The 27,743-nt window shown below is 42.0% G+C and overlaps 2 protein-coding genes across 4 annotated transcripts in view; both read left to right on the top strand.

The window, feature by feature from the left end:
- On the top strand, window positions 1-26,815 carry cpa6 (carboxypeptidase A6). Of its 3 annotated transcripts, XR_003932136.1 has the most exons (13): window positions 1-335; window positions 3,688-3,763; window positions 8,215-8,339; window positions 10,629-10,743; window positions 12,042-12,143; window positions 12,242-12,346; window positions 13,291-13,401; window positions 13,706-13,796; window positions 14,004-14,206; window positions 14,837-14,921; window positions 15,093-15,373; window positions 21,421-21,422; window positions 26,802-26,815. XR_003932136.1 is itself a non-coding variant. In XM_030100002.1 (12 exons), exons 2-12 carry the CDS (start codon window positions 226-228, stop codon window positions 15,305-15,307), a joined length of 1,338 nt encoding a protein of 445 aa, XP_029955862.1. In that variant the 5' UTR covers window positions 18-38; window positions 203-225; the 3' UTR covers window positions 15,308-16,010. The 3 variants fall into 3 exon arrangements, 2 of the variants coding, with proteins under 2 accessions (XP_029955861.1, XP_029955862.1); XM_030100002.1 differs by lacking the exons at window positions 21,421-21,422; window positions 26,802-26,815 and having other exon boundaries at window positions 18-38; window positions 203-335; window positions 15,093-16,010; XM_030100001.1 differs by lacking the exons at window positions 21,421-21,422; window positions 26,802-26,815 and having other exon boundaries at window positions 15,093-16,010.
- Window positions 18,419-27,743, top strand: part of arfgef1 (ADP-ribosylation factor guanine nucleotide-exchange factor 1 (brefeldin A-inhibited)) — a 47,582-nt gene continuing 38,257 nt past the window's right edge. The window contains 1 exon segment of the mRNA XM_030099998.1: window positions 18,419-18,810. Coding sequence (XP_029955858.1) covers window positions 18,687-18,810 — 124 coding nt within the window. The 5' untranslated portion in view covers window positions 18,419-18,686.

Genomic DNA, 27,743 nt, shown 5'->3' with positions numbered 1-27,743 from the left:
GCTACCCTGCAATTTCCCCCCTCAGCTTTCAAGTGGTGGTAAATATCTCTTCTGTGCCAGCTGACCAACTTTGGCACGTTTTCTCGTCAGAATACGCGCAACATTCCCTAAAGCGCAGCGCCGACAGAATGACTCTGTTCATCCGCTGATGGTGTCCCGGACCGGCAAACTTTCCTTTTCTTTTTTTTTTTTTTTATTTTAGCATCTGTGTTTCTTTGATCTGCGATGGACATTAAGGGGACACTTCACGCCTCCGTCTTGCTGACCTGTGTGATAATCTGCTGTAACGCGCTGCGTCCCGTCAGTGCGTATCTCTACAACAACCGCTACGCAGGGTGAGTAAAGACCCCCCCGCTTATCCATACAGGCTCCCATGCAGACAGGAACAGACGAGAGATGTATGAAAAGATCACTCATTGTCTGCAGTGTTGTTTATTTTTCTCATGATGAACAAGAAACTCCTTGTTCTGACAGTCCTCGCTGATTTTTTTGGGGGGGGAAAAGAGTTCCTCTTGGAGACATAATAGCGCGCGCAGTTTACTCTGTAGTCCTGCCAGACTCCCGTTTGTTTTCAGATCACATTTGGATAAGGCTGTATCTGTTGTGCTTTGCTGCAGAGAAGCGTGCAGATTACTCATGGCAGGCACAGACGACACGGGGGATGCTTCGCAGTATCAATATTTCACCAACTGTCGCTGGATGACAGTAACTCTCAGCCTCCTCTGCCTCTCTAGAAAGTGACTTTTCCTCGAAGTCCTGCTTTTATATTCAAAATGAATGCGAGGCAAAGTAATTCCACTCAGAATTTCACCCTGCCTGTGAAATTTTGAGAGCAATTGAGCAAACAGACATTTCCACGGCGGCTGTCTGATGCCGGACGCAAACTGTATGCAGTAGTAATTTGGGCAAATATGTAGAAGGCATGACAGGGCCATGCAAAGATATTTATAGCTTCTTTCAAAAGAGCTTTTGATGGGGTAGAGAAAGACCATGCCTGCTGGAAATCCCCTCCTCTTCTGTCTCAAATGACATATATTTTGGGTTTATTCCAAAACAAAAAGTGAAGTGCTGTGTTCAGTGTGTGCTTTTTGTTTTCCACAGAAAGTCTTTATGTTATACATTATTTATTAAAATCAGAATTTTTCTAAGTGCAGAAGGATGAATAAAACCTCACAGAGCTGCGTGTTCCTCACAACTCTCTTGCTTGCTTGTACTTTTTTGGAAAAAGTCTGCAGCTGTCACAGCTGTTGCACTTATATCCCGGTTTATTTTCTTTGAATAAGAAATTAAAAGGAACATTTTTAATAGGACAAGTCTTCCCCCTGAAAATCTCTGAGACACACGCATATAAATAATTACCAGAGCCTTCACTTATCAAACTTACAGATTCAAGCAGTGGATATAAATAAAAGATGATTGCACTGTACTCACCTTTTACTTTTAAACAAATGGTTTGCATCCCAGAGAGAGATGCTGCTGTGAGAATCTCCAGACAACTAAAGGTCAGCCTGACATGAGACAGTGAGTCGAATCTGGATGGAGAGCGACACTGAAACAAAGCAACCGTCAAGAATCAGTTATGGATGAAGAAATGATTTATCCGTGTTGTTGTGGTCTTTGTTTAGAAACTGCTCCCGCTACTTTAAGCTTCCACATGTCTGGACAGAAGCAATCTTTAACTTCTGTCTGAATTAGCCTGCAGACGTATGTTATCAGACTGCTTTGAAATTAGGTTTCTGGCTGGTTTTGAACTAGTTCAGGAGTGGTGAAAACTATTTACAGGGTTGATTTTAGAAGAAGAGTTGTGTCGTTTCTTTTGAGGTCATGTTTTCAAAAAGTTGCCTTTTCAGTGACTTTTCATGTAACCCGTAGCCCTAAAATACGAGAAAACTCTTCTGTTTTCATTGGGATACGTTGTCGTGTAAACGGGGTCTAATTCCAGGCAGGTTCGAAAGCGGTTTCAGATTAGTTCCAAACCAAATCCTGGAACTGTTTTGACAGGTTTTAATGGATTAAACTTGGTTTAAAGTGATTCAAACTGGCCTCAGATGTTTGTGATTGGGAGAGGATCTTCCTGCATTAGTGTTAAAGTACTTAAAGACATACTTTATTTCAGTTTTGGTCATATTTTAACAGTTATTACCTCTTGTGTCATGCTAGTTTTAAATAGTCTCTAACCAGTGTTGAGGTGGTTTTGAAATAGCTTCCTTCATGTTTCGTAATTTTGACCCCTTTTTCAGGTGGTTTTAATTTTAAACTGAGGTTTCTGTGGTTTTAAAGTAGCAGGTTGCTATTTCCTAGTTTTGGACACGTTTGAACGACTTTGCACTTTTCTTTTGTGTCGTTTCACTCTTGCTTTGAAGCAGTTTTTGTCATATTTTTCTTGCTTTTCATTGATTTAAGCTACTTTTCTAAGTGTTTTCAACTTATTTTGAGTAGATTTTAAAGTTGAAAATAAAAATGCACACATGTTCTGTTGTTTTATTCAATCACTCTTAAATGTAATTACTTTCTCTCATCTCCTTTATTGTCCTACTTATGTTTCTACCTCTTAAAACTACTTACTTTCCCTTCCTTTGAAGTCCATCTGTCTCCGTGAAAATAGGCTGGCTTTTTTATGTTTATTTTTTTCACTGGGTGACTGAAATGAAGTGTTCACTCGTATGGGATACCCGAACCCTCTTTTGTTCCTCAGACCTCAGTGCGGCCTTCTGCCACCTTTGTCTAGGGGGGCCCAACTTCCTGTGTGACAGGCTGTTAAAAAAAAAAAAAAAAAAAAAAAAGCCTTTTGGAAGAAGCGAAATGTAGCAGAGAAAAGGAGCCGTTCAGGAGGATGTATTTAAAAACAATTTGATGTAAGTTCATGATGAGGATAAAGATCATCTTTGTTATAAAGGATCTGTATTAAAGATTTATTTCCCATAAGACAAACACATAAAGAATAATGCTGTCATTAAATCGATGCACATGTGAAGAGATTAGCTCCTTTTCCCCCTGCAGATAGCTTTAATTATATTATTCTAAAAGTGCCAGTAATGTTTTTTTTCAGTATTATCGCAGATGTTTAATATGAGTCTCTAAAGAGTAATTCTAGATCTCATCAATTCCCTATCTTCTGGCAAGATAAAGCCTGCAACAAACCATCTGTCATTGCCTCGATCTGCCCAAACACACCTTATTTTTCACTCTCTGCAGTCGCTGAATGAAAATGAAACACCAGTGAGTCACATGTGTAATTTGTCAATCGTAATTATTCGCTCTCGCTAATTGATACAAGTTCTGTGTAAACACATCACATCCACGCCCGGCGCTGATCTGCAGCAGGAAGATGTCAACCAGCTGCTGCTCCCGCGTCTGCTCGGCGCTCCAGGTGCTACCTGCAGAGCTGGAAACGATGAAATCTAATCCTTTAATGACGTCTCGCGCTGATTGTTTGACCCTGACACGTAAAAGCCTGAGAAAGAGGAACCACCCCGTTTCGCCAGCGATCAGAAGCGTCGCCTCCAGTCGACACAATAGACAGTTTCGTGACGTGACCCCAGATGTGCGCTCAGCGAGAAAAAAAAAAAAAAGAAATGGATGAAAGCCATGTCGCAGTGAACTCTGGTGTGGTTAAAAAGCCCCTTTGGCACACCTCAGCTCCGGCTGTAACCCGACTCTCACTGAAGCTCTGTGTTGTTTCTGCAGAGATCAAGTCTTCAGGATAACACCGGGTAATGAGAACGAGGTCCAAGCCCTCAGGAGCATTCTGGGACGTATCAAGGTTGGCTCCATTTTTTATTTTTTTCATTTATTTCCTCATTTGGTGTATTGTAGGTATTAAACGCTTTCCAAATGGATTATTTTGTCTTTCATAATAAATAAAAATACAGTCCAGCTAAAAATTCTGCACACGCCTTTCACCTTCATCCATCTCCTATTAGCTTTGTTTAGATCAGGGTCATGCTGACAGGTCCGTCAGAGGATGAACACTGAGAAACACACTCACATTTACGGAAAATGTAGAGTCACCAATTTACCGGTAATACTAAGCACATGCTTTTGACCTGCCGGAGGAGAAAACGTGAGGATCAAGGTTCTCTGCGTGCATGTGTGTGTGGTTTCATCAAGAGTTTCTGCTGTTCCAGTGTAAATGCACATCAAATTAACTCGTTCAAGGTGTCATGGAGAATGATTTTTTTTTGTCCGTTTCCTTCATTGAGCTCCTTCAGATTGGAGGATGTTTGGTATCGAGGTCAAAAACGTTTAAGCGGCCTCCTTTTTATGAGCAGAAAGTCTCAGTTCTCATGCTTTGAGCGTCCTCTAGGTGCATTTTGGGAAAGTCATTGGTTTCCATCTGGCCACTTCATCCTCCATCCATTGCACTTTTCGATCCAGCTTTATCCAATTGGAGGTGCTGGACCTGATCCCAGCTGGCTACGGGAGACGGCAGGATACACTCTGGACAGGATGTCACCAGGCAGAAACACAGAAACAGACTCACCCCCGACTCAGTGCCTCCATTTAACCTCGCTTTCACGAGGAAAGCCACTCACACACAGGGAGGACAAGCAAGAACTCCGCGTACAACAGCAAAAAGTCTGCAAAAGTAATGAAAGTGTGTAGTCTGTGTGTGTTGTGATTCAGCGGGGGAGCGGCTCGCCGTCTCGCCGTCTCGCCGTCTCGCCGTCACACTCAGAGTGACGTCTGATGCCACACGGCTCCGGGGACGGCGAGCAGCGCGGTGTGGTCATCTGTCACAGTCGGGATGAGTTTCCTGTCTGAGAGGCCGGGATGCCGCCGCTTCACTTCACTAATCGTTTCAATAAGGAACGCACAGAGAAATATGGTGGAAAACACAAAGGATTGTTGGTTTTTTTTTTTCATTATGGGGCTGAATCCTTGGATGTTTTACAATTTACAAACTGTACGAACTTTTGTTTTAAACATACTGAGATCAGAGGGGAAACTCCCAGAGGAGACAAAGGCTTTGCCTCGCTTTCTTTTCCCCCATTTGGAAGTAATTTCCAATCACTGTCTGGAGGATCCGTGGCCTTCCATTTACGTTGGTGCAGTTTCTTAATGGACAGCATGAATTGATTTATTGAATCAGAAAACATATGTAACATGAAGCAATTGAAGAACCGTCCCAAACGAAACATTTCATACTGCGAAAATCCACGGAGAAAAGTATCAACAGCTGATTTAATTTGGGAAAAATGTCTTTTTAGGTATTATTGTCCCTCAGTGGGCGAATATTAAATTAAGGCATTTGTGCTTAGGATGGATCCTACAGCTCTCACTTTCAAGTAATATTCCACAGAGCATTGCCACAGTGTAAACTTATAGGAGGAGGGAGAAGAGAACACAATCATACAGCATCAACGGTCAGATATTGCACTTTTCATTTCATTTTTTGATAGATTGATGGACATTTTAAAGATCCCTGAGGTAGAAATACTTGGTTACTTTCCACTCCGAGCTGCATCCAGTGTGGTCAGTGGTTTTTGGGTCGTTCTCTCAGTGGATGAAGCTCATCGGCTCAGCTTCAGGTCAAGTGATCCAGGCACAACAAATCAGCGCAACTCTAAGCATTAAAAGGACAGAAGAGACTTAAGAGGATCAGATAAATGTTGATGTTTTCTAATGAGCGATGCCAGCCCAGAGCCTCGGCCCGGGCTCGATGTTACGGGAGGTGAGCGGACATTGTGCTGCTGTTTGGACAGCTGTGGACGTGTGTTTTCATGTGTTTAGTCACACTGCCATGCCTCCGCTATCTGAGTCAAAGCCTTTGGCTTCAGGTCAAATGGCGCCGTCTTTACAGCTCAAAGAATCAGAGATATCTTTAATTATTTCCCCGTTTGGAACAGATAAAGTGACATTTGTCTGAAATCCCACGGTCCAAAAACTTGCCTGAATGGTAAGGTTTGTACAAGGCTTCTTATCTGGTTCAGGAAAGGCTGTTATGCAGCCAACCTTCCAAGGAAGAACAGTGTCAGCTCTAATAAATTCATATCCTATCTGCTACTAAATGATTGGTCTGGACATTCGGGCTCAGAGTGGCTCTCTCTTCATGATCTTCTTTTCAGCCAGTCAAATGGAGCAACCATCCTTGTGTGATCTCCAGAAATGTCAATAAACAATGCAGCATTAAATAGATGTGCTTCCTGTGTGCATTGTTGAATTAGATTTCATGTTTTTTGAAGTTTTCTTGCTGGGATTATTTTCTGTGTGAAGTGTCCTTTACACTGGAATGAACTGAAACACCAAGAATTAGCGACAGCCTGCCCTCACATGAATGTTTAAGATATTTGAGGGGTTCGTTTTAGAAAACAGATGTGCTCACGCTGAAATTATTGAAGCAGTTTGAGCATTTTACCTCTTCCCCTCCACATCCTTCCTCATTATTTGAGTGAAAGTTATAACAAATCTGTTTGACTTCATTCATTTCTGGCCAACATAAAACAAAAAAGAAAAAAAGGGTATAAACCAATAAAAATGCAAAATAAGCTTAGTCACTGTGCTCAGGCTCCAATGTTTAAGAAATAGCTTGACTTTCCTGCTGTTTTAATTTGCCGTGGCCGACTTGTTTTCATTCGCTTGACATAAATACTGAGATACGGCTTCACCTCGTCTGCCCCAAGGAAGCCGGGCTTTTTATTGAACCGTAACTTCTCCTCTCTCGCTCCGCCTGCGCCAGCACCGCATCAACTAAGACAACACAAATTAAATTTATTGCTGCCTTGCATACGCAGACGCGTATTAACATTCGGGAGATAAAATGTGCCTTTTAGGCAGAGGTGTTGGGGATTGTGTTTGTCTGGGAGGGGAGCGGCGCTGAAGCATTTGGGGTGCTTAACCATTTGGAAATGCTGTAAAAAGTGCAGCAGCAGAGAGGGAGTTTGCATTCCAGCTGAGGGTTTTTGGACCCCTTCTAGCACCAAGCGGAGTTAAATTAATCTGGTATGCACTCTGTAACCCATTAAACCAATTGACACATTAACAAGCGTGTGTGCAGGCCTGCCCGGCTCTTCCTCCACTGCGACAAATCAAAGCCACGTGCGGACGTTCGTGCATGTCCGCAAACGTCGAAACTGGATCGCGGGATCATTCATTGGCTGCTGTCCTCCACGATGAAGGAAGGAATACTCCGTCTGCTGCTCTTCTGTCTTCGGTTCCCGTCACGGATATGTTTCTCTGTGTTGCCAGACTGTGTTGGTTTGGAGTCGTGTTTTTCTGTTTAAACTGGAACTAGCTGCCTCGGTTATCGCAGCCTGATAACCGGCGCTGAGATATAAGATATTTGTCATCATCAATAAAGGGGGGGGATGAGGGTCACACAACGGAAAAGAAACCTGAGGGAGAAGCATTTATCTGAGGCGGTTAATGGGATCCGTCTCTGTGTGATTTGCTCCATTAAAGCTGCGGAGTGATTAACATTCCCCAGACTGACCTCATCCTTCAGGTAGGAGACCAGAGGAATGTGGAACTCTGCGGGTCTCGCCAAGACAACTCTGTCATTATCACCAAACGTTGCACCAACGCTTCTCTTGATAAGGCATTTCTTAGAGTTCCCCAACATTAATCCCAAGGCGTTAAGAAAGTCAGTGTTTCTGACCATAACAGAAATACTCAAGGCGCCTCTTTTTGCTCATGGTGAACCAGCGAGGAGGAAACGTGAGCTCTGCTACAGTGTGGGAACTAGAAATCCACCCTGTGAGACCGTCTCCATGCAGATTACAGCAGGGCCACAAACATCAGTTACCATTTGTCATTAGAGGAATAGTGATAAGTCCTGGAAAGAACGATTCACTTAACAAAATGTACAACACAGTGTGGTATGATATAATACAGGGAACAGTCTGGACAGGTAGTCAGTCCATCAGTCAGTCCAATTAATTGTCACTGCATGTTTTTTAGGAAATTGAGAGAAAGTATTACAATAAAACTCATACTTCATAGAAAAGGCTAAAGTCTTGACTTCAACCAGGAATATTGTCTCTGTGAGGCAAGAGTGAGAACTGGTAAGATGTACAGTTCATTACAGACAATGCGATTTGATATGTTGTGATGCATTACAGCGCAATACTACAATAAGTCATCTAATGTGAGAGAACCATCGACAAACAGCACGACGCACCTTTATTTAAAATGTAAATGTGTCTGTATGGCTTTATAAGTCACGTTTGATGTGCCTTGTGTCAACTGTCACCTTTGATTGTCTCGGTTTTTCAGGTCGACTTCTGGCAGCCGAACGGTGCTTCTCTCATCCATCGAAACGCCACTGTGGACGTTCACGTCAAACGCAGCGACACTCAAGGTTTACACGTGCGCCTGAAGCAGGAGAGCATTGATTATCGGTAAGTATGAACACTCACAGCTCACATGCATTCTGGTATTTACTCCAATGCATGTTAGCAGAGTTTTTACACTCTGACACATCTGTGGGCTGACAGTCTGTCCCTGATAGCGTATGTGATTTGCACATGTGGAGTCGGCCATAGTTTGCATGCAAAAGCCTTCACACTTGCTCAAAGCTGGGATACATTCACACACACACACACACACACACACACACACACACACACACACACACACACATACACTCGCTCTCAATCTGGTCCAAACAGCAAGTCTTTCATCTCCCAGCACCATCCCTCTTCAAAATTAACGCTGAAATGATGGCGTTTTATCAGAGCAGCCACAGCCAGGGCTAGAAAGAATTCCATTGTCATCTCGGTCCTCAGGGAGAAAATGTAGTTCTGAGGATGAAGGTTTTTTTTTTTTTTTTCTACTCTCCGTTGCCTGATTGAGGTTGTTTTTTTTGTCGAAAATGTTTCACTCTGCAGGGGACAGTCTTTGGTTGAGCGGTTGAGGTTTTGACAGAGAGATGTGTCAAAAAAAAAAATCTCATTTTAGTCACAGAGAGATAATCCAGCTTTTTAGTGTCACTGAAGAGGATGTGGATAACAATGGCACATAAAGGAGCCTCACGGTGATGATGAATGTCTTACTCTGCCTGCCGTTACAGCTGCTTCAAACAATGATCACTCAATCTGTTTTACTTTACGGTAGAAAGTAAAGAAGATGAGACGAGAGAGGAGCCTGTCGTAGCACAATGAAGGCTGTAATTACGGTTACGTCTCGGTTTTATTCTAGCAGGACCATAAACGCTAACGCTTGTGCAGTTAAACATGTGGAGAACTGATATATGGAAAAGATGGAGCGGATACTGGGAAAGATGTGGAGTAAGGACGGTGGTGTAGCTGGTGTCTGATTTCCCGCGGTAGTGTATACAGTAATAATACAGCTGCGCTTTAGTCTGTAGCATCCTGTGAACAGTAATTGAACAAATTACATGTTGTGTTGCTACACTAAGTAGTACTTGTAGGAGGAAATATCCAGGATTACTAACATGTCACAACTGTAGCTTTGTCAAAACTGTGTCAAATATAAGTATAACGCCGACATGTGCATTCAGGAGTCTGCAAAATAAAAGGCAGTTTCTCAGATTTCCTCTGGATTCTAGAATATATCGCGATTTTCTCCGACGTGCAAATTTAATCTTTCTGACTTTAGAGCAGGCACAGCCTTGGACCCCCCTGTGATTCTGGTAGAACACAGACTGGGAGTCACAGTGACGCATTATGCTTCTGCAATATCATTCCTACTATCATTTTCAGTTTTTTTCAGGAGAATACAGGTATAGGACACAAGCACACTTGAATAAACCGAACTGGGAGAATTTGCAAACTCCACAAAGCCTTCCAAGATAAGAATCGAACTGAGGACCACACCACTGTGCAGTCTTGTGACTATACAATAATGTGCAATGCAATATTATTCAATAAAGTGATGCTATATAATGTAAAGTTGATGTATTCACTTGAATATAATAGTGTGTAATGCAATTCATAAGGTGCAAAAAGATAGCTGATTACAATGAAATACATAATCATATATTACAGCAATATCACTATATTACTACATGCAGAGTGTGGGAGGATGAGAACTCCCTGACAGGGCCTGAATTACTTTAATCTTAACTCCCCTCCTTAAAATGTATTTTATATTCAGTTGTGAAATGTGCGTTTTCAGCGGATAATTTGCTGTTTTAAGCTTCATTCATCTCAAAAAGTTAAGAGAGACAGATCATGCCAGGAAAAGGCCTCCCCCTGACCTCCAGATGTTCCCAGCTGCTGAAGCTGTGAGCCGTCACCCGGGGAAGGCTGGCTCCACACTCCAAGAAGAAAACAACATTAATTCAACATCAACTCAAACACGTACATGAAGAAAAACACACTGCAGATAAATCGAATTATTCAGACTAAACTGTTTACTGTCAGTTGAATTGAAATGGCAGATAAACTATTCATAGTAAATCAAGGTTTAAAACTTCATTTTCAACATTCAAGGACATATTAAGTCACAGAATAACATCTTCAGTTCCATTTGTTCAATAAAGAGTGATTTGCTATTGATGGTTCATAAGTATGGTAAAATGATCATTGTGCTTGGATTAGAATCTTCCTGTCACTCCTCAATAGCTGCACTGACATGTTGAAATGTACCGGAGAGGATGTAACACTATCATGTGCATCGTGTGTGTGTGTGTGTGTGTGTGTGTGTGTCTCCCGCTCTTCACGCAGGGTGTTTATCTCCAATCTACAGAAGGAAATTGAAAAGCAGACGGGATATCGCTCCTCTCGCAGGCGGAGGTCAGAGTCTCAGTATGACTACGAGGTTTACCACTCTCTGGAAGAGGTAGATGTGAAGCCCACCCACCCCCCCACCCCACCCCCACATCTGCCCACCTGTCTCTCCTCCGCCTCCTCCTCCTGATCTGATCGCACTCACAACATAAACAAGCACAACTCTCTGAGGTTCTCCCAAACTCCCAATTAGCTGATTCCACAGGTCTGTTTCCCACAGCCTCGTGTTTTCACACACTTTGACGCGGACTCTACTTCACACACTCCACAGCTTCGTGGTGTTTATCGGGTTGGTGAATCTGTCAGGCCCCAGAAAGCATCAGGAGCTCCACGCTCTGAACCTCAGAGGCTTTGATCATCATCTTCCCTGAAAGTTTTTCCTCTCATGGCGTTAAATAAATGTTGTGTGATTGGTCAGAAACCTGTGTTTACTGCCAGCATGGCGCCCATATTGACTCAGGGGTTTCTTCTCGTAATCAGAACTGTATTTATTCTTGTTATATCTCCTGAAGAATTTTTTTTAAAAATCCTCTCATGGATGTATCCAACTTCATTCTTGATGGAACGACTCCGTTCTGGATTCATTCTCCTTCCAAACTCCATTCCCTCTTAGCTTTGTTTATGCTATAAAGACGCCAATGGCATGCTTTCTCACATTGCTGTTCTTGTGTTTTGAGATATGTTGCAGTCATCTTCATCTCTAAATCAACATCATGCAGTCAAACTTTTCGTTTTACCTTGTTTAGGAATTCCTCGTCGCACAGTTTAATGTTAATACAGTTGTAACACTTCTTAAATGGCCGTCTGTCATGGCCATGAATCTTCAACCTGACTAAGAACCTGGAAACATGAACCAGGATAATAAACTATAACAGAGGAAAAGCAGAAGACTATCCATAAAGACACACTTCAAGGCTATTTCAGAGCTACCTTTTTGTGACTTTTTTCATGAATAATTTCTGAAATCACAATTTGCAGAGTAAAAAAATCCTTAGAATGATTCCAACTTCTCACTAGATCTCACTGATTCCCTCACATCATATATAAGAAGTTAGCCTAAAAATGACTTATCGAGTGTGCAGGCGTATGTTTGGACATGATCTGTGCTTGCTGTATGTATACAGTGCATGATCAGACGTGCTGAATTAAAAACAGACGTATTACAAGACGTGTGATGCAGAAACGTCCTGTATTTTCAATAAATTGTGAATACAGAACACAGTGTACTTGTATCTCAATGTTTTGCAGAAGTATGAATCGATGTACTTGGTAACGATCTGCTGCTGTAACTTTGAAAGTTTCTGAAAGAAATGCATGCATGTCTTCTCTTGCGTTATCTTCTGCCCTCAGATCCAGAACTGGATGTTGGAGATGAACAGAACGCAGCCTGACCTGGTCGACATGTTCTCCGTGGGGAAGTCTTATGAAGGACGTCCGCTTTATGTGCTTCAGGTAGGAGGGAGCGCACGAGACACGTGCGGTGGAATAAACGCCCGCGCGCAGCCGTATCCGGCCTTCCTCTGCGGCTGACAGCCTTTCTGTCCCGTCAGCTAGGAAAGAGAAGCCGTCCCCAGAAGAAAGCCGTGTGGATCGACTGCGGCGTTCACGCCAGGGAGTGGATCGGACCTGCCTTTTGTCAGTGGTTTGTCAAAGAGGTTTGTCTCCCTTTTACTGTCAACACTTTTAAATGTTTTAACAGCCCAGATTTTTTTTTTTAATTTTTTTTGCCTTTTCACTTTTGTTGGGGAAAATCTGTGATCGTATTTTTTTTTTTTTTTAGCAAAACACCAACATCTGTTCACTTTTTACACACATTTATGCAAATAATCCAAAATATGTTTCATGGTTAAGATGTTGGAAATAACCCAGACGTTTGTGCGTGCTCCATCACACCTTTCAAGTCTCGGCTTCTGAGCTCTGAGGCGATGACAGATCCAGGCTTAAACTGCTGAAACATTTAATAGTTTGTTTGTTTTTTCCACAGCACAGATGAGCTGGATTTTTAAACCCGGCTAATCACAACGATTTTTCAATGATAAAGGAAGGTTTAAATCTGAAATTAGACCATTAAACCATTGTTAATGAGTTCCTGTTTTATGAGATTTTAAGAAGCGCGGTGCAACAGATGTTCCTTTAAAATTTGACATTTTGAAAGTGTTTCCCAGGAAACACTGGCAGGATTCATCAAAGAAGCACAAAATTGCGGGCAGGAAGTGAGCGAAGCGTGGAGTGAGAAGATAAACAACAGCAAGAGATCAGAAACAGCCTGATATTAAAAACGCTTCAGTGTGACAGGAAGTTCAGCCACAGCAGTTTGAATATTCAGAGATGTAGTAACAGAGGAAGGCCACTGGAGGTCAGGGTGCTCTATTTGTTTAAGGTCTAAGCACATTAACCTTGGCCTCCTCAGTCTGGGTGAAGAGCAGGTTCACACAGTATTAGTCCTGTGACTACATCTCCTCTGCAATCCCTATTAACCTGCTGGAGATCTGCTTTCAAAGAAATGAATTAAAGAGCCTCCTTGAAATCATTGCGCATAAACACATCCTCAGGATTGTTTCTATTGCGTTAGATTATTGACAGAGGGCTGTTGTTCCAGGCCATCGGCTCCTACCAGTACGACTCCGTCATGACGCGACTCCTCAATCAGCTCAACTTCTACGTCATGCCTGTCTTCAACGTGGACGGTTACCGATTCAGCTGGACCACGGTTTGTTCTATTTTACTTTAATTTATTTCATTTTAACATTCAATGTCATAATAAAACTGTTTTTCTGGGGGTTTTTTTTCAATTCATGGCCATAACTAGCTTTTTTTTTTATTGTATTCCTTTCTTTCTTTGATGCACATGAACTTCAAGAAAGATAATTCTTGTGAAAAACGGCCTCATTCACTTTTTTGTTTTTTCAGCCAGCAGTAAACGGATCACGGTTTAATAAGACGGGAGAATTATTAGGTTGAGTTTGATGGGCCGTGAATATTCAGCTGCGATGTCTTTGTGTTTCCTGCCGCAGGATCGTTTCTGGAGGAAGACGCGGTCCAAAAATCACAAGTTCCACTGCAGGGGAGTGGACGCCAACAGAAACTGGAAAGTGAAATGGTGTGGTGAGTCTGATAAGACTGGACTGCAAATAATTCTGGAGCCTGTGGCTCGATAAGGTTTCTGGCTTTCCGTGCTGATACCGTCTTTTTCTAATCATCGACAGGTGGAAGCTGAGAGGAATGTAGTGCATGTTCATGCTGTGTTCGCCACTGAAGACACATAAATCATGTTTTTTCTCTCTCTCTCGCTCTCTCTCTCTCTTCCCCTAGAGGAGGGCGCCTCGTCTCATCCCTGTGACGACACGTACTGCGGCCCCTTCCCCGAATCTGAACCTGAGGTCAAGGCCGTGGCGAAGTTCCTGCGCAAACACAAGAAGCGGATCAAAGCTTACATCTCCATCCACGCCTACGCTCAGATGCTGCTCTACCCGTACTCCTACAAGTACGCCACGATCCCCAACTTCGACTGTGTGGTAAGACGTCCTGCTTGATGCTCAACCAGTAACAGATATATTCAGTTCTTTCCATGTGTGTTTTAACTTTTTATTCCCTCCAAACTGAAGATGGGATGAAATTACCAAATTATATATATATCTACGTTATTGTATCTTTTTGATATTCTGCAAAACTTTAATTACTTTCTGAGTAATTTTAAGCATGTATTTTTTTAAATTCTCAAGTAGAATTTACATCATGTAACATAGTACTGTAAAATAATATTCAAACCCTTGATTTCCTTTTTTTAAACACTATCTTTTGTGGAAAATGTTTTAGATCATGTCTTGTCAACATTTTTTAAATTAGATAAACTGAAAATTATGCGTTGCTTTTTGTAGAATTCATAGTTTATGGAAAAATTTGCTCTGTAAAGTCACTGAACAGACAAAACCACACAATAAGCACACTTTAATGCACAGTCATAACAACGAACCTGAAATAAACCAATCATGAAACCGAAGCCACAATATAAAACATAACTGGGAAGCAAAAATCAGCAGGAAACCAGAAATCGTGAGGGAATACAATGAAAAGCAAGCAAAACAGGCTGAATTCAATCCAGAACATGCAGCTTGTCACTGATCTCTCTGTCGTTCACTCTTCAGGAGCTGGCAGCTCATAACGCAGTCACGGCCTTGTATTCTGCATACGGAGTGAGATACCGATACGGACCGGCCTCCACAACCCTGTGTGAGTAACCTCGCTTTCTTCCAAAGTTTAGACCCGATTTGTTTCCATTCTGTGTGCAGGCGAGGTTCGTTAAGTCTCTCTGAAAAGCATCATCTAAATGCGGTTCATTTTCAGCGCCTCGTCTCCAACCCTCTCGTGTTCTCGCCGTGTCTTTTTTTTTTTTTGGCGCAGACGTCAGCTCGGGCAGCTCCATCGACTGGGCCTACAGGAACGGGATCCCCTACGCCTTCGCCTTCGAGCTGAGGGATACGGGGTACTTCGGCTTCCTGCTGCCTGAAACGCTAATCAGCCCCACCTGCACGGAGACTATGAGGGCGGTGAAAGCCATCGCATCGGGCCTTCTGAAGAAGTGTGAGACAGACAGGGAAACATTTCCATATATATGAATACACCCTCGGAGTAACTTGCCTTTACACCTAATATTCCTCCCAGATTTCATATTCCTCACAGATGTTATCGAATGAGAAGCTGAAAAGGACCATCAAAGCCTGAATTTGAATGAGCTTCCCTTTTTTCTTCTTTTTTTTTTTTTTTTAATTGAAGGCATTGACCTTATTGTGATGAGAAATGATGATTGGCAGGTTTCTTGTGTCTGGTTTCCTGTGCAGATGCTGTGTTTTCAGATAAAATAACTGACACTCTTCAAAATATATATTAAAGAAAAAAACAGAAACATGTACTCATAGTCGTCAGTGATTTGCGGTCATGTGAGCACTTGTGACGGTACAGCAGCACTTTCTGTGATGAGGTTCCTGACATTTTAATGTCACTCAAACTTATTTTTTATCATAAACATCTTTTTTTACGCAATTTTTTAAAACAACAGTTTAGATTTTCAGCTGTAATGTGAGTGTATTAATGCCTTTATTACTGCAATTTTCGGTGTACATAAGCTATCAGTTGTTTTTATTTGTTCTGTTTTTTTTTTTGTTTTTTTTTTTTCTGGTTTCCATTCAGTGAAATCTGGAGAGATGCATCACTTCTGTAGTCTACTGCGTCATTACTCAGGTGTGATTAAATAAACCATGTCAGAAATGTTTACTTGTGACACATCAGGCGTTTATTATGGGAATTTTAATGAATGAATCATGTTTGACAGGAATAAATGGCGTTTTATACCAAAACAGTTTACATGTGTGTTGAATTGCTTCTAATGAATTGATTTTGATCTCCTGCTATTGCTGATAGTAATATTAATCATTCAGTTCTAACTTTCTTGCTCACTTCAGAGTGGTATGTAATAGCCTTCCAACGCTCAGTGTGCCTCTTAAAAAGTCTTAAACTCTTAAAGACAAATTAGACTTAAGATAAAATGTATATGAATGTGTTTAATTGTAATATAAACATAATTGTAAAAAAGAAAATCTAACTATAGTACCTTTTAAACATAAAATGCTGCTCAAACTGCTTCACAATTAAAAAAGAAATACAATGAAATAGCATCAGTTTGGTTTACATCTGTATTAAAGGGGGAAACTTCAAGAGTAGATTAAAAATGAGTTTATAAAACAGGAATAATAAGCTTGACGAATCTGCACCTTTTAGGAAGGGTGAATGTCTTTGTCTTTGTTTAATACTAAACTAATTTACAGAACACAAATAAGGGGCCTAACCATGACATTTCATGGAGTTTGTTAAAACTGTGTGCTCACAGTTTAATTTACCAATATGTCGATGCCTGTTTGGATCCTCAAGCTAATGACAGTTTGTTAAAAGCTGCATTTCGGCTGCCAGTCTGCAGTTCAGTCCAGCTCTGCTCTTATTTATGGATTCAGAAACGGTGAAGCCAACATGGAAGACGGTGCAAAAGTGAAAGTGAACTCTGCCGCCCACAGCTGCCAAATCCGTGTTGTCAGATTGCCAAATTTTCCTGCATGTGTTTGCTGTGGGACCGGACTAAATGGTGCTCGTAGCTGAGAAAGGCCGTTCTGAACATGGAGGTGCAAACATTTCCAGAGCAGGTGAAGCCTTTGAGCAAGGTCATTCCTGTGGTGAAGGAAATACAGTGACCTGTAGAACTTAGTGGAGACTAATGGTTCGTTCATGAGAATCTGTGAATCCACATGAGTAATAACATTTCCTTGTAATTAAAAAAAAACTCATCACAGTTCAGAAAACATTGAGACCTTATTAGTAGTTTCCTAGCTACCAAAACTGAGACTGTTTCTATGTGCGCAAAGATGAGGATAAAATTAACGATCCAAGCATAATTACATCCATGTTGGCTCAAATGAGTGATTATTACATAGTTTCTCATTTATCAGTAGATATTTTATTATTATTATTGAACATTGATCTCATTGTCCCTCATTTTGTTTACAGAGGAAATCAGACTTTACTGTCTGGTAACTTTATGAGTTCTGAGCTTCAGGAACTCATCATTAAACTCAGCCTCAAACACTGAAGTAGGTCTTCTGTGTGATTTAAGATTTTTATATATGAGTAAAATAAACCTGTGGACTTGTTCATGAATATATGTTAAAAGTAGACCTATAAGAACCATCAGTATCTTCCAAAAGATGAAAATACTTTTAAAAGGAAAAGGCCTCCTCTCTTATATTTATCTATTTATTTATTTATTACAATTATTTCCTCTGGAAAATTAATAATCTCCCTGACCCCCTTTGGCCTGCCTTAGATCAGTTTTTATTTACTTGTCATCTACAGAGCACACACCTAAATTAGAAATCCTTGTTTTAATGTTGCATTTGTTACGATCTGTCTGTGTTTCCTGTTTAACTTTCAGAAGACTGTAACTCTTATCTTGTGAGTCCGACGCTTTAAATTGAACATATCTGCTAAGTCTTTATAAAATGTCTGCTACTGTCACAATTGTTGAGCTGATTGTTGATTGTCCATTGTATGATTTTAATGGGGGGGGGGGGGGGGGGGGGGGGTTTGGTAAACACTGAGCATGTTGTGTCAATATCAAATTTACATATTAAAGAGAAAGAGGATAGAGATGGTTGGTTCAAACACAGAAAGTACTTTACAGAGCAGGGAAGCATTATTATCATTATTATTATCAGTATTATTTTAGCACATTTTGCAATTTTATAGAATACTTATTTTATTTACCTCAGGGGGAAATTATCTGGTTTTATTAACCTTATATTATTTTTGACATGCGAAAAGCTGTGTTTCAATTGAAAATCAGTGTTTTGTCTTCCACTTAAATAAAAAAAAAAATCATTCCTTTTAAAAAGTTCAGTTTGCCTGTGTACTTCGCACGCGCGTGCACACACATGCACACACGTGTCACCAAGAAGTGTCATGTTTATCCACAGAGGGGAAAACATTGATGCAAACTGAACGAGTTGAGCTCTACGTGGCGGCGTATGGATGCATGGATGTGACCGGGGTTTTATGTGAGGCTCATGTGCACGGTGGAGAAAGCCGATCTCTCTCTCTCTCTCTCTCTCTCTTTCTCTCTCCTCCTCCTCTACCCCCCCCCCCCCCCCCCCCCCGCCTCACTGCGGCCGTCCTCAAACGTACGTGACGTCGTTTCCTCCCTCCAACATGGCGCAGGAGGCAGGTCGTTAACGGCGTTCCGAGGGATTTACCCCACCTTCTGTGTTTATTTATGTTTGTGTGCTGAGGGGCTCTGCGGCTGACATTTCTGAAGGAATACATCTCCATTCGAGGCGGCTCCAGCCCCCCCTCACCCCTCTCTCTCCCCCCCATTCCCCCGCCGCTACCGGGACCAGGCACACCTCGCTTCCTTTTAAAAAAAAAAAAAAAAAAAAAAAAAAATTCCGGTGCGACATGTTTGAGGGCAAAAAGACGAAAAACATGTTCCTGACGCGCGCTCTGGAGAAGATCCTGGCCGACAAGGAGGTGAAGAAGGCTCACCACTCACAGCTGCGCAAAGCCTGCGAGGTGGCGCTGGGTAAGTTGTCTCGTCTCGCCTCGGACTCATTGATTTCGACTCGCCGCGCAGCCTTTCACTTATTAACCCGTGACAGTGTCGCAGCCATTTCTGACACCTCGTGCTGCTGTGCATCATCTTTGTACCCGTGCGCTATTAAAAAAAAAAATTGACGTGGCACGAGCTCCGTGGAAAAGAATCCCGAGTGAAACACGGAAATGGTGCAGCAGCAGGAGGAGAAGAGGGAGGAGGAGGAGGAGGAGGAGGGTGGGTGTTTGCAGCGATGCTGCTGGGAACAGGCCGAAACGCCGCTCGGAACAACTAAAGTTGCTCCAGTTGGTTTTCACGCTGCTGCACCCTGCACGCGCTCCAAGCTCCAACCACCTCTAGTGACCTGTTTATCCTATAAAAATAAAAAATAAGGGGGTGTTTGCGCGTCTTCCTGGTCCACAGCAGCCCGGCCCGGCCAGAGCCGAGGGCAGATATCTGTGTTTTTCCTGCTTCTACTATTCATTAACCGGTTTAATCAGTGAGCGCTCAGGCCTGCCTGCTTCTCTGTCGCGTTGTCAGCTGGTGACAAACATGACGGCGGTCAGCAGCAGCTTGTGTGCTACAGCTGAGCCATGTCTCCCCTGGCTCATGGATAACAAGGTGCAAGGGATGACTTCCGTTCAGAGCCAAAATAAAAGGACCGAACACTTTAGAAAATGAGGTTATTCTAACACAAAAATCCATGCAATCTGTTATAAAGCGATAAATATGACAAAGTAATACTCTCTTCGTTAGTTGTAGCACGTTTTGAAATGTGAAACTGCGTATCTCCTTCAGAATAAAATGCCTGTATGGTGAAATAAATGTCACACTTCCTGTTTGAAGTGACTTCCAAGTGTGAGCTTCACAGCACTGTTTGTTGGCAGGTGTATTCATCAGAAGGAGCTATTGAGCAATTTCATGCAGTGGTGTCAAACACATTTCAGTTCAGGGGCCACATGCAGCCTCATTTCATCTTGAGTGGGTTGGACTGATGAAATAGTGTCCTCATAACCTTTAAATTCGAACTTTAAAGTTTTTCTTTCTTGTGGCTCCGAGTATATTGTGACGAAAGCCTCTATATTGTTGCGAAACCAAGCAATTACTGACGGAAATGACCACAATCTCCACATAAAGCAAGTTTTGATTAAATGTTGTGGTGCAAAATACAGGGAAATGAAGCTGTTGCGTTGAGCATGTCTTTACAAACTCACCCTGACAATATGGCCTTGAGAATAGTTTGAGAGATTGCTCGCTTTCATGGCAGCTTGACCAATATCTCATCTCAGGGTTGTGCTGTGTCTGCTACTCCGAAGGAATTTGCTTGGAAAAAAAGATAACAACTCTTAAGATTTTTTGTGATGTGTTTGATTGTTTGGTCAGCTGATTTTGGCTCATGAGCCTTATGGTTACTCCTGGTTTAAAGGTTCAGGGTCTACATGTGGTACAGTTTGATAAGACCAGTAAAATAAGATAATCAATAAGCAAACCTGCCTGTTATAATGCAAACAAGTACATAAACATCTAATATGCATTTTTTTTTCACAGTCTGAACATTTTGTTCATATCATTAATATGTGTCCTCAAGCAAAATACATTGAAATGTAGAAAACCAATTTCCTCTCTTTGTGGCATACATTATTGAAATGCAGTTGGAAATAATTATTCTTATTTTGGTGGTCTAAATGTGCAGAAATGTCTAAAATCCTCTCTACAACATTATTCCTCCTAATGTAAAAAGTCGACGCTTCAAGACACACACTTTCTGCAGCACCTGTAGTACATATTTTTACGGATTAATTTAGGTTTTCTTTGTCATTTGTGTGCTTTATGCTGTTTCCCAAAGCCAGCTTTGTTTCTGGAAGGTTTTGCATCTCGTGTAACATTTGCACCATGTTTGTGCCCTCAAAAAAAATAAAACAAAACAAAAAAATCAACTGAAAAACAGTCATGCAATGTAAAAAATATTGGGGAAGAGCTTGTTTTCACCCAGCAGAGTTTACCTGTTTAGACGGTAAACATGGTTTTCTCTCTGTTCGGTGGGTTGGGACAAGCACTTGGTTTTTACATGCTCAGGGGAGGTAATATGACACTGCCAGAGAAACAATGAGTCTGTGTTGTGGAGCAGCCAGGCATCCTACCTGTTCCTACAGTGCTGCCTTTATCAATACACTCCACTGCTGCAAGCTTTTGCAATGGACTGGCAGGCTAAAAACAGAAACCCTGCTTGCCAAGGCTTGCTCTGTTTTTGTGAAGGCAACCCACACATGTAAATTATAAATTCCTTATTGTGTTCCTGTCAATAGATCGACAGGGGTTAGCATTCACTGGATGAGGGGAATACTGTGTTGCGGGGGGGGGTTAAAGGGACAACACACAATTTGCATATCCGGATCCGTATTGGTTTATGGACAGGCAAGTTTTGCGTCTTCACCTGGAAGTTGGAGCTGGACTTGGAAGGAGATCATCTCATGGCACTGTCTGTCCGTTGTTGGGAATTCGTCATGCACGTTGTGGGTTTTTCTGAAATGCAAAGCGCACGACAGTGTGAGAGAAAATAACCATATTGCACTGACGACACGTGCACCCTGTGCCATGAAGCGGTCGAACCATCTCTTGCATTTCATCGTCTCGCCTTCCGCTGCTTCATTCTGGATAACATCAATCGAGTTTGTGTGTCTGTGCGGCTGATTAAAATTCTCTGGTTAATACAAAATTCTATTTTGGGATGTCCTTTCTCTTCAAAAGGCACTATTAGTCACACAGTCAGTGGTGGAGGGTTTTTCAGAGAGTTATATTCAGGTAAAACCTCACTTCCGTACAGTGCACAATTGAAATAAGGCAAGCTGAATCTAGTAATATTTAATAGCCTATCATAGTTTTGAGATTACAATAGAGCTCTGGGAGGAACAGAATCTACAGAAGCTCTGCAATGAGTGCAGCGGTGGTACAGTAGTAGTGCACATCAAAAACGACTGGGTGACCCAGTATACTGAGTGACTTACATAATCCCCTCAAGCTCGTGGGGCTCTGAGACATCTCAGAGAGTGCCTGTGCCAGAGACTCCTCGATGCTGTCTCTCATTGTCTTTCCTGTTATGCATCGGGCTTCTTTATATAAAAAAAAACAAAACAACCTACTTCTTGTTTAACATTTTCCGTCTACAACACAAGGTATGTTGAGTCAGTTGGAAAAACTCTGACAGGGCTACCTTTTACCAAGCAGTCCAGCGTCATAGCTCTCAAATTGACCTTTCGCCCGCGTTATCAAAATGTCACTGCGGTTTCAGCAAAAGTACAGCACCTCAGATTCTCGCACACAAACCCAAAGTGGAGCGGCGGCAGGGCCCTATTATCTTCGGATCGCACAGTCGGCTTCTTTCAAGAGGAACTGTCTGGTAGCGAAGAACAAAAAGAGGATGAGACTGACAGGTAACTCGAAATATCAAAGACCCTCAGGCTGTATCTGCCCAGCCACCTCTTTTGAAGCACGCTTAGACTTTGGTTCGCTGTCGTCACACGCTGAGAGTTTCTCGTGGTGCCGGCTCTGGACGGCCTCGTCACTCCCTAAACCCGTCGCCTCTCTGACTCGAGAAGTTCATGCGGTTGAAAAACACTCAAAAACACGGCGGCAGCATTTGTAGTGATGCTGTACGAGCCGCTGCACTCACAGGATGGAGAGCTCGTTTCCTGGCCGGCACTCTGTCGAAGGAGTTCAGTCAGGCTGAGAACGATGCTCATTATCTCTCCCCTTAAGGGCGTGCGATCTGAGGGTCGGTTGCGGAGGTCAGAACAACCTGGGAACCCTCTGCAGCCGCGTTCCTGCTGCCTCCCTTCAGTTTCTTTTGTTACTTGAGGATATTTTGTTCTTTTTTTGGAGGCAGCAACTGAAACAAGAATTCCACGCTTTCTGGAAGCAGTGAGGATTATTTCCATTATCATTTAATCTGGAGATTATTCTGATTTAATTACTGGTTCTTTTGATTTTTAGATTGTGTGAGCACAACATGACTTGGCTCTTTTCTTACTATCTCTAACCCCGCCCTCCTCAGGATACCAGCCTGTCGCTTTCAAAATTGCATGGAAAGAAGCCTCCTAAAGGTTGAAAAGCTCCCTATATTTCCCTGTATTTTGCACCAGGATACAAAGTTTAAATTAGCGCGACATTGAAATTGTACTTATTTTGAAGATATTACATATTCATGCTTGTATTCTATATATTTATATACTTATTTATTTATTTTTCACCTTTTTATTGATACTATTGCTGCATTCAGACACGCTGCCAAAACTCAGTTCATTAAAGAGGTTTAAAGTTAATAGTATTACACTTGCTATGGCAGCAATCAAAAACGTGTCTTGGTCTGGTTGTGCGCTGAGAACAGACACATTCAGAACACGCAGAACCTTATCCTAACAAATCTTTACTGACCTCTTACAAAAACCTGTCTTTCAGGAAATGAAGTTTGTTTGATTTCAGATTAGCTTCGTTCGGTTCCCCATCAGGAACCTGTTTGTGCAAATGTTACTTTTCAGAGCTGCTCAAGTCGAGCTATTTCTGTAGATTTATGAACATGAGAAGTCTGGGCTGTTTTGACAGCTCCATGCGACATGCACACTGACATCCCCAAATTAATCTGTTGTGATCTCACTATCTTAAATGGCAGTGCCATTAAAAACAATGTAATATGAGGTGTCACAAGCCTAATTACCATTTTCAAGCTTTTCAATTAAGCTGTGCTCATGCTATGCAGCGAAGTTTAACAGAGGCAGCATGCCACAATCAATCTGACCTCTTCCAATCATTGCTTCCCTCAAACTGTTGCAGCGATTGTTTGGTTGGTTAGCTGCACTGCACACAGAAGCTGACTCCAGCAAAAAAACCCTATTTGAGACCCTCAGGATTTGCTGCAGACAATCCAGCTTCTGTCCTCTCTGATCGCTTTCTAGTATAATAGTATAATGTATTGAATGTACAATATTTTGCATTACCCAGCATAAAACATGCCCTCTATACATTTCGAGTTTTGATGTTTAAAAAACAAATATTTTTCTGCTTATACCTTCTATTTTTTTGCTCCATTTCAGGATTTAAATTAAACCAAATACTTCAAAGACTCAACTAATGGCCTTGCAATTGTAGCATAACTGTGGCAAAACATATTTTCTTATCAGAGGTTAAAGAACCTTGGAAAATAAACTGTAAACAGAGGGCAAAATCAGCAGGTTGCGCGCTGTTTATTTGCTCAGAACCCAGGACCTCTTCCTCTGCGGACCACCGTCTTTTTAGAGTTGGCAGGAAGGCAAACGGGACAAATGTACCCCTGATCATTAAGGACGGTGAACACATGCTCCTCCACGATAAGCCGCGCCACGGCCGCCACATGCTCACCCATGATAACACGAGGTTACGAATGATCTCGGTTGTTTAATTGGGGCTTTATTTTCCACGACTCCCCAAAGACCCCACACGGCCTTCCCTGAAATGCGAGGGCTCAGATGTTCAGACCGTTTCCCAACAATAACGACCTCGCTGATTTGTGCTCTTGACGGCCTTTTACCGGCACCCTTCACGTCCCTGACAGAAATGGGTTAACCCACAAGCTGAAGTCGGGCGGCTGCGATTTCCACGCAGCTGAGACACTCCAGGTAGAAATCTGATGAAACTGGCAGGCATTGTTGAGGATGAGAAAGTGTAAATGAGCTACGAGGCAGCAGCTGTCAGCCACACTGGTATGTCACTTTTTTTTTTTTTTTTTTTTTTTTAAGGATGTTGTAAGTGTTAGTGGCGTTGGATGAGTTATCCCAGGGCCAATCCGCACTTTGAGTGGCTACAATTCTGTGTATTTGAATGTGTGTGAAACAGATGTCAAGATAATCTTTCTTTTAAGAGCAGAGATGCATCGACTGAACCCAGATCTTCATGAATACAGTTTGTTTTCTTCTCATGTGAACCACTACGCCACTGTGCAGCCCAGAGTTTAACAAAACCCCAGTCGGAGCCTGTTCTTGGGGTCTTTCTCTGCTGAATCTGCATGTCCTGTCTGTGTCTGTCTGCTCTGATGTCCTGGTTTCCTCTCACCACAATATGCAATCATGTGGTTGATAACTGTGATTTGCAAAAACAAACAAAATGCTGAAGACTTGTGTTGGCTGTGTTGTGCGATTTCACTTTGTTTTTGGTCTTTTTGGCTTTTTTTGTGCTCCTGACTTCTGCTCTGTGGCAGCCAACAATGAAATAAAGAGCTCTCAATTATGAAAATGAATTCATAGCAATTAAGTCAGTTTTTCACGACATTAAGCATTTTGTTATTGCGATAAAAAAGAAATTACAATATAATGTGGAGTCTTAATTTCTACCTATCACTGCCTCGAGGTATGATTGTCTCTCTTGACCTGTGACAGACTGGTAACCTTCTTTTGCTCACACTTGACTTGAGCCCCCGTCACCTCAAGTTGGGTAAACAGGAATGAAAGATGGATGGATAAATAGGCTGTGTTACACCATCACCTTACATTTACTTTCTTGTTATTCCACATATCCATTCCTCCTACCTTTTCGTGTAAAAATAGATTGTCCCATTTTGACTCGGGACACTGAAAAGCCTGACCTAATAACACAAATAAATGTACACAACCGCCAAACATAAGTTATGAAAGTCCAACCCAAAAGCAGCCGATGCCTCAGTGAATCAGCTGATACAGAGTTCTGTTCTGCAGCATACGTTATGAAACCTGTCACTATTTTAGGCTACTGCTTAAAATACCAACTGAACCAAGCACGATGGAGTTCTTTCCCCTTTCGGTTCATTGAATCAACTATTTTTGTGATAACTCGACAATTAGTGGTTCACTGACGATCTATGTTTTCGAAGATGTCTTTTTATTTTGATAAGACATGATTCCCAAAATACGCAGCCGTCTGTCCATCCTCTACGCTGCTTCATACGATGAGTCAGTCCCAGTTCAATATGGTTGAAGCACAGTACACCCTTGAGAGGTCGCCTGCAAACAAAGACCCGTTGTGTGGCCACATTCTGTCATACCAGACCTAATTACACCTCTAATAAAATGGTGTCATAAATGTTTGACTTACTCCACAGGAGGGTTGTTCCTGCGAAAGGTAAATTCTTTAAAGAACAGGGGTGTTGCACACATTGTGATTTAGGAGCAACATACAGCCCCAGTTTCATCTTGAGTGGATCAGATCTGGTTAAATAGTGCCGTAACAACCTTTAATTTTAAATTTTTAAGTTTTCCCTTGTCATGGTGCAGAGTGTACATGATTAAAATGTTTATTTTTCCAAAGCCAACAATTACAATCGCTACAATTTCAACATAAAGCCATTTTTAAAATTGCCTTCCGGTGCAAAGTACAGTAAAATATCCAAGTAAGTTCTCCTACAGCTGTTGCATTATGCATGGTTTTACAAACTCGTCATGACAGCATGGCTCTGAGGCTGGTTTGACAGCTATGAGGTAGTTTGCTTTCATGGCAGCATCACCGTTATCTCAGCTCAGGTCCCAGTGTTGTGTTGTGTCCACTACTCTCAGGAAATGTTTCTAATTTTCTCAGTTTTCTTTGACAATTTGCTTGGTGGGTTGTTGGACCGGATTGGAGCTTCTGGCAGGAGGTTGTTTTTCCAGTGGGCCTTATGTTTGGAACCCGTGAAATGAAATCAAATTGCTACAGATATGGACAGTTTTCTGGGTATGTTTGGACTATGTATTGTTTATTACGTGAAGCAAAGATGTGGAATTAAATTGGTCCATGATCAAGTTTCATGCTGGAAAAGGAACGAGGGATGCGAAGCTTCCCGTCTGGTTTCCGTCTTCCAGACGAGCCGCAGACACTTAAGCTGCTTGTAACCCCAAAGGTTGACTGGTATTCAGATAATGAGCAGCACTGCAGGTCCAGTTCTCGCTTTGACAGCATAAATAATCCTTTTATCTGTACAGTGGAGATTGTTTAAAACTGAGAAGGAAGAGCGTGGTGTTGTATTTTTGTTTTTTTTCCCGCTCACACTTTTATATTTATTTTCTTACACCGATACGTCCATACATAATACATTATCCCTCTCCACTGATACCTCCGCCGGTCCTGGGACAGGTGATAAATTAATTATACTGCAAACAGATGAGGCGAATGAAGAGAAACCCTCCTCTGTGTCTGGCTCTCAGTTTCTGTTTCATCTCCTGGTGCTGCTGTTTATTTGTATTATCTATCTTGTATTGATCTATCATCTGTATTCATCTAAGGAAATTTGGTGCTGAGCAAATAATACATCATAATTGGAGGGATAAAGGGAGGGAGGAGGGGCGTTTAAAAGACTGGGGGCTTGTGGGTAAGGAGGAAATGTTTTTTGTGAGAAAGTAGGGATTCAGAATATAAATCAAAAACAGTTTGGGATATTCAGGGTAGGCTCTCTTTGTCTTTTATCTCCATCTTTTGGTAAATTGACTAGTCCAGCTTCGGTGTTGGTGCTCTGAGATCGTCATGGGATATCTGCTGAAGTTGCGGAACTCCCTTTTGCTAGGATTTTGTTTTAAGTATTAAAACTTTCTCAGCAGTTATTTTGGACTTGGTGCCAGTCCAGGCAGAACTTCATGATACAGATAAGTGACACAAGACGCAGACCGGAGGCGAATACAAATCTGTCTTGGAAATCAGCAGCATATGATTCAAACACTCGAATAACGAGGGTTAACAGTTCTGCCACGGTGTGTTGAGAAGGAACCCATGTGTCTGTGTGACGGACTAGTTCTGTTTCGTCTTGTTTCTAAGTGCTGTAATGTGCTTTGTGATGGCCAAGTGCCAAAACACATTTGACATTTAACAAAGTAAGCTTCACTTGAGGGGGTTCCTTGAGTCGGACGTCTGAAGACCCCTGTAAGAGGGCGCCTCGTAAAGTTAACTACATCTCA

This window comes from Salarias fasciatus, chromosome 9 (genome assembly GCF_902148845.1).
Source record: "Salarias fasciatus chromosome 9, fSalaFa1.1, whole genome shotgun sequence".
Lineage (NCBI taxonomy): Eukaryota > Metazoa > Chordata > Actinopteri > Blenniiformes > Blenniidae > Salarias > Salarias fasciatus.
Note: the sequence above shows the minus strand (reverse complement) of the source record. Positions and strands in the feature narration are given on the sequence as shown.

Excerpts from the sequence above, each read along its gene's own strand:
- cpa6 (XM_030100001.1), top strand. The coding sequence starts at position 226 with ATGGACATTAAGGGGACACTTCACGCCTCCGTCTTGCTGACCTGTGTG. Across the intron at positions 3,764-8,214 it reads GCATTCTGGGACGTATCAAG|GTCGACTTCTGGCAGCCGAA; the intron begins GTTGGCTCCATT and ends TCGGTTTTTCAG. Across the intron at positions 10,744-12,041 it reads TTTACCACTCTCTGGAAGAG|ATCCAGAACTGGATGTTGGA; the intron begins GTAGATGTGAAG and ends TTCTGCCCTCAG.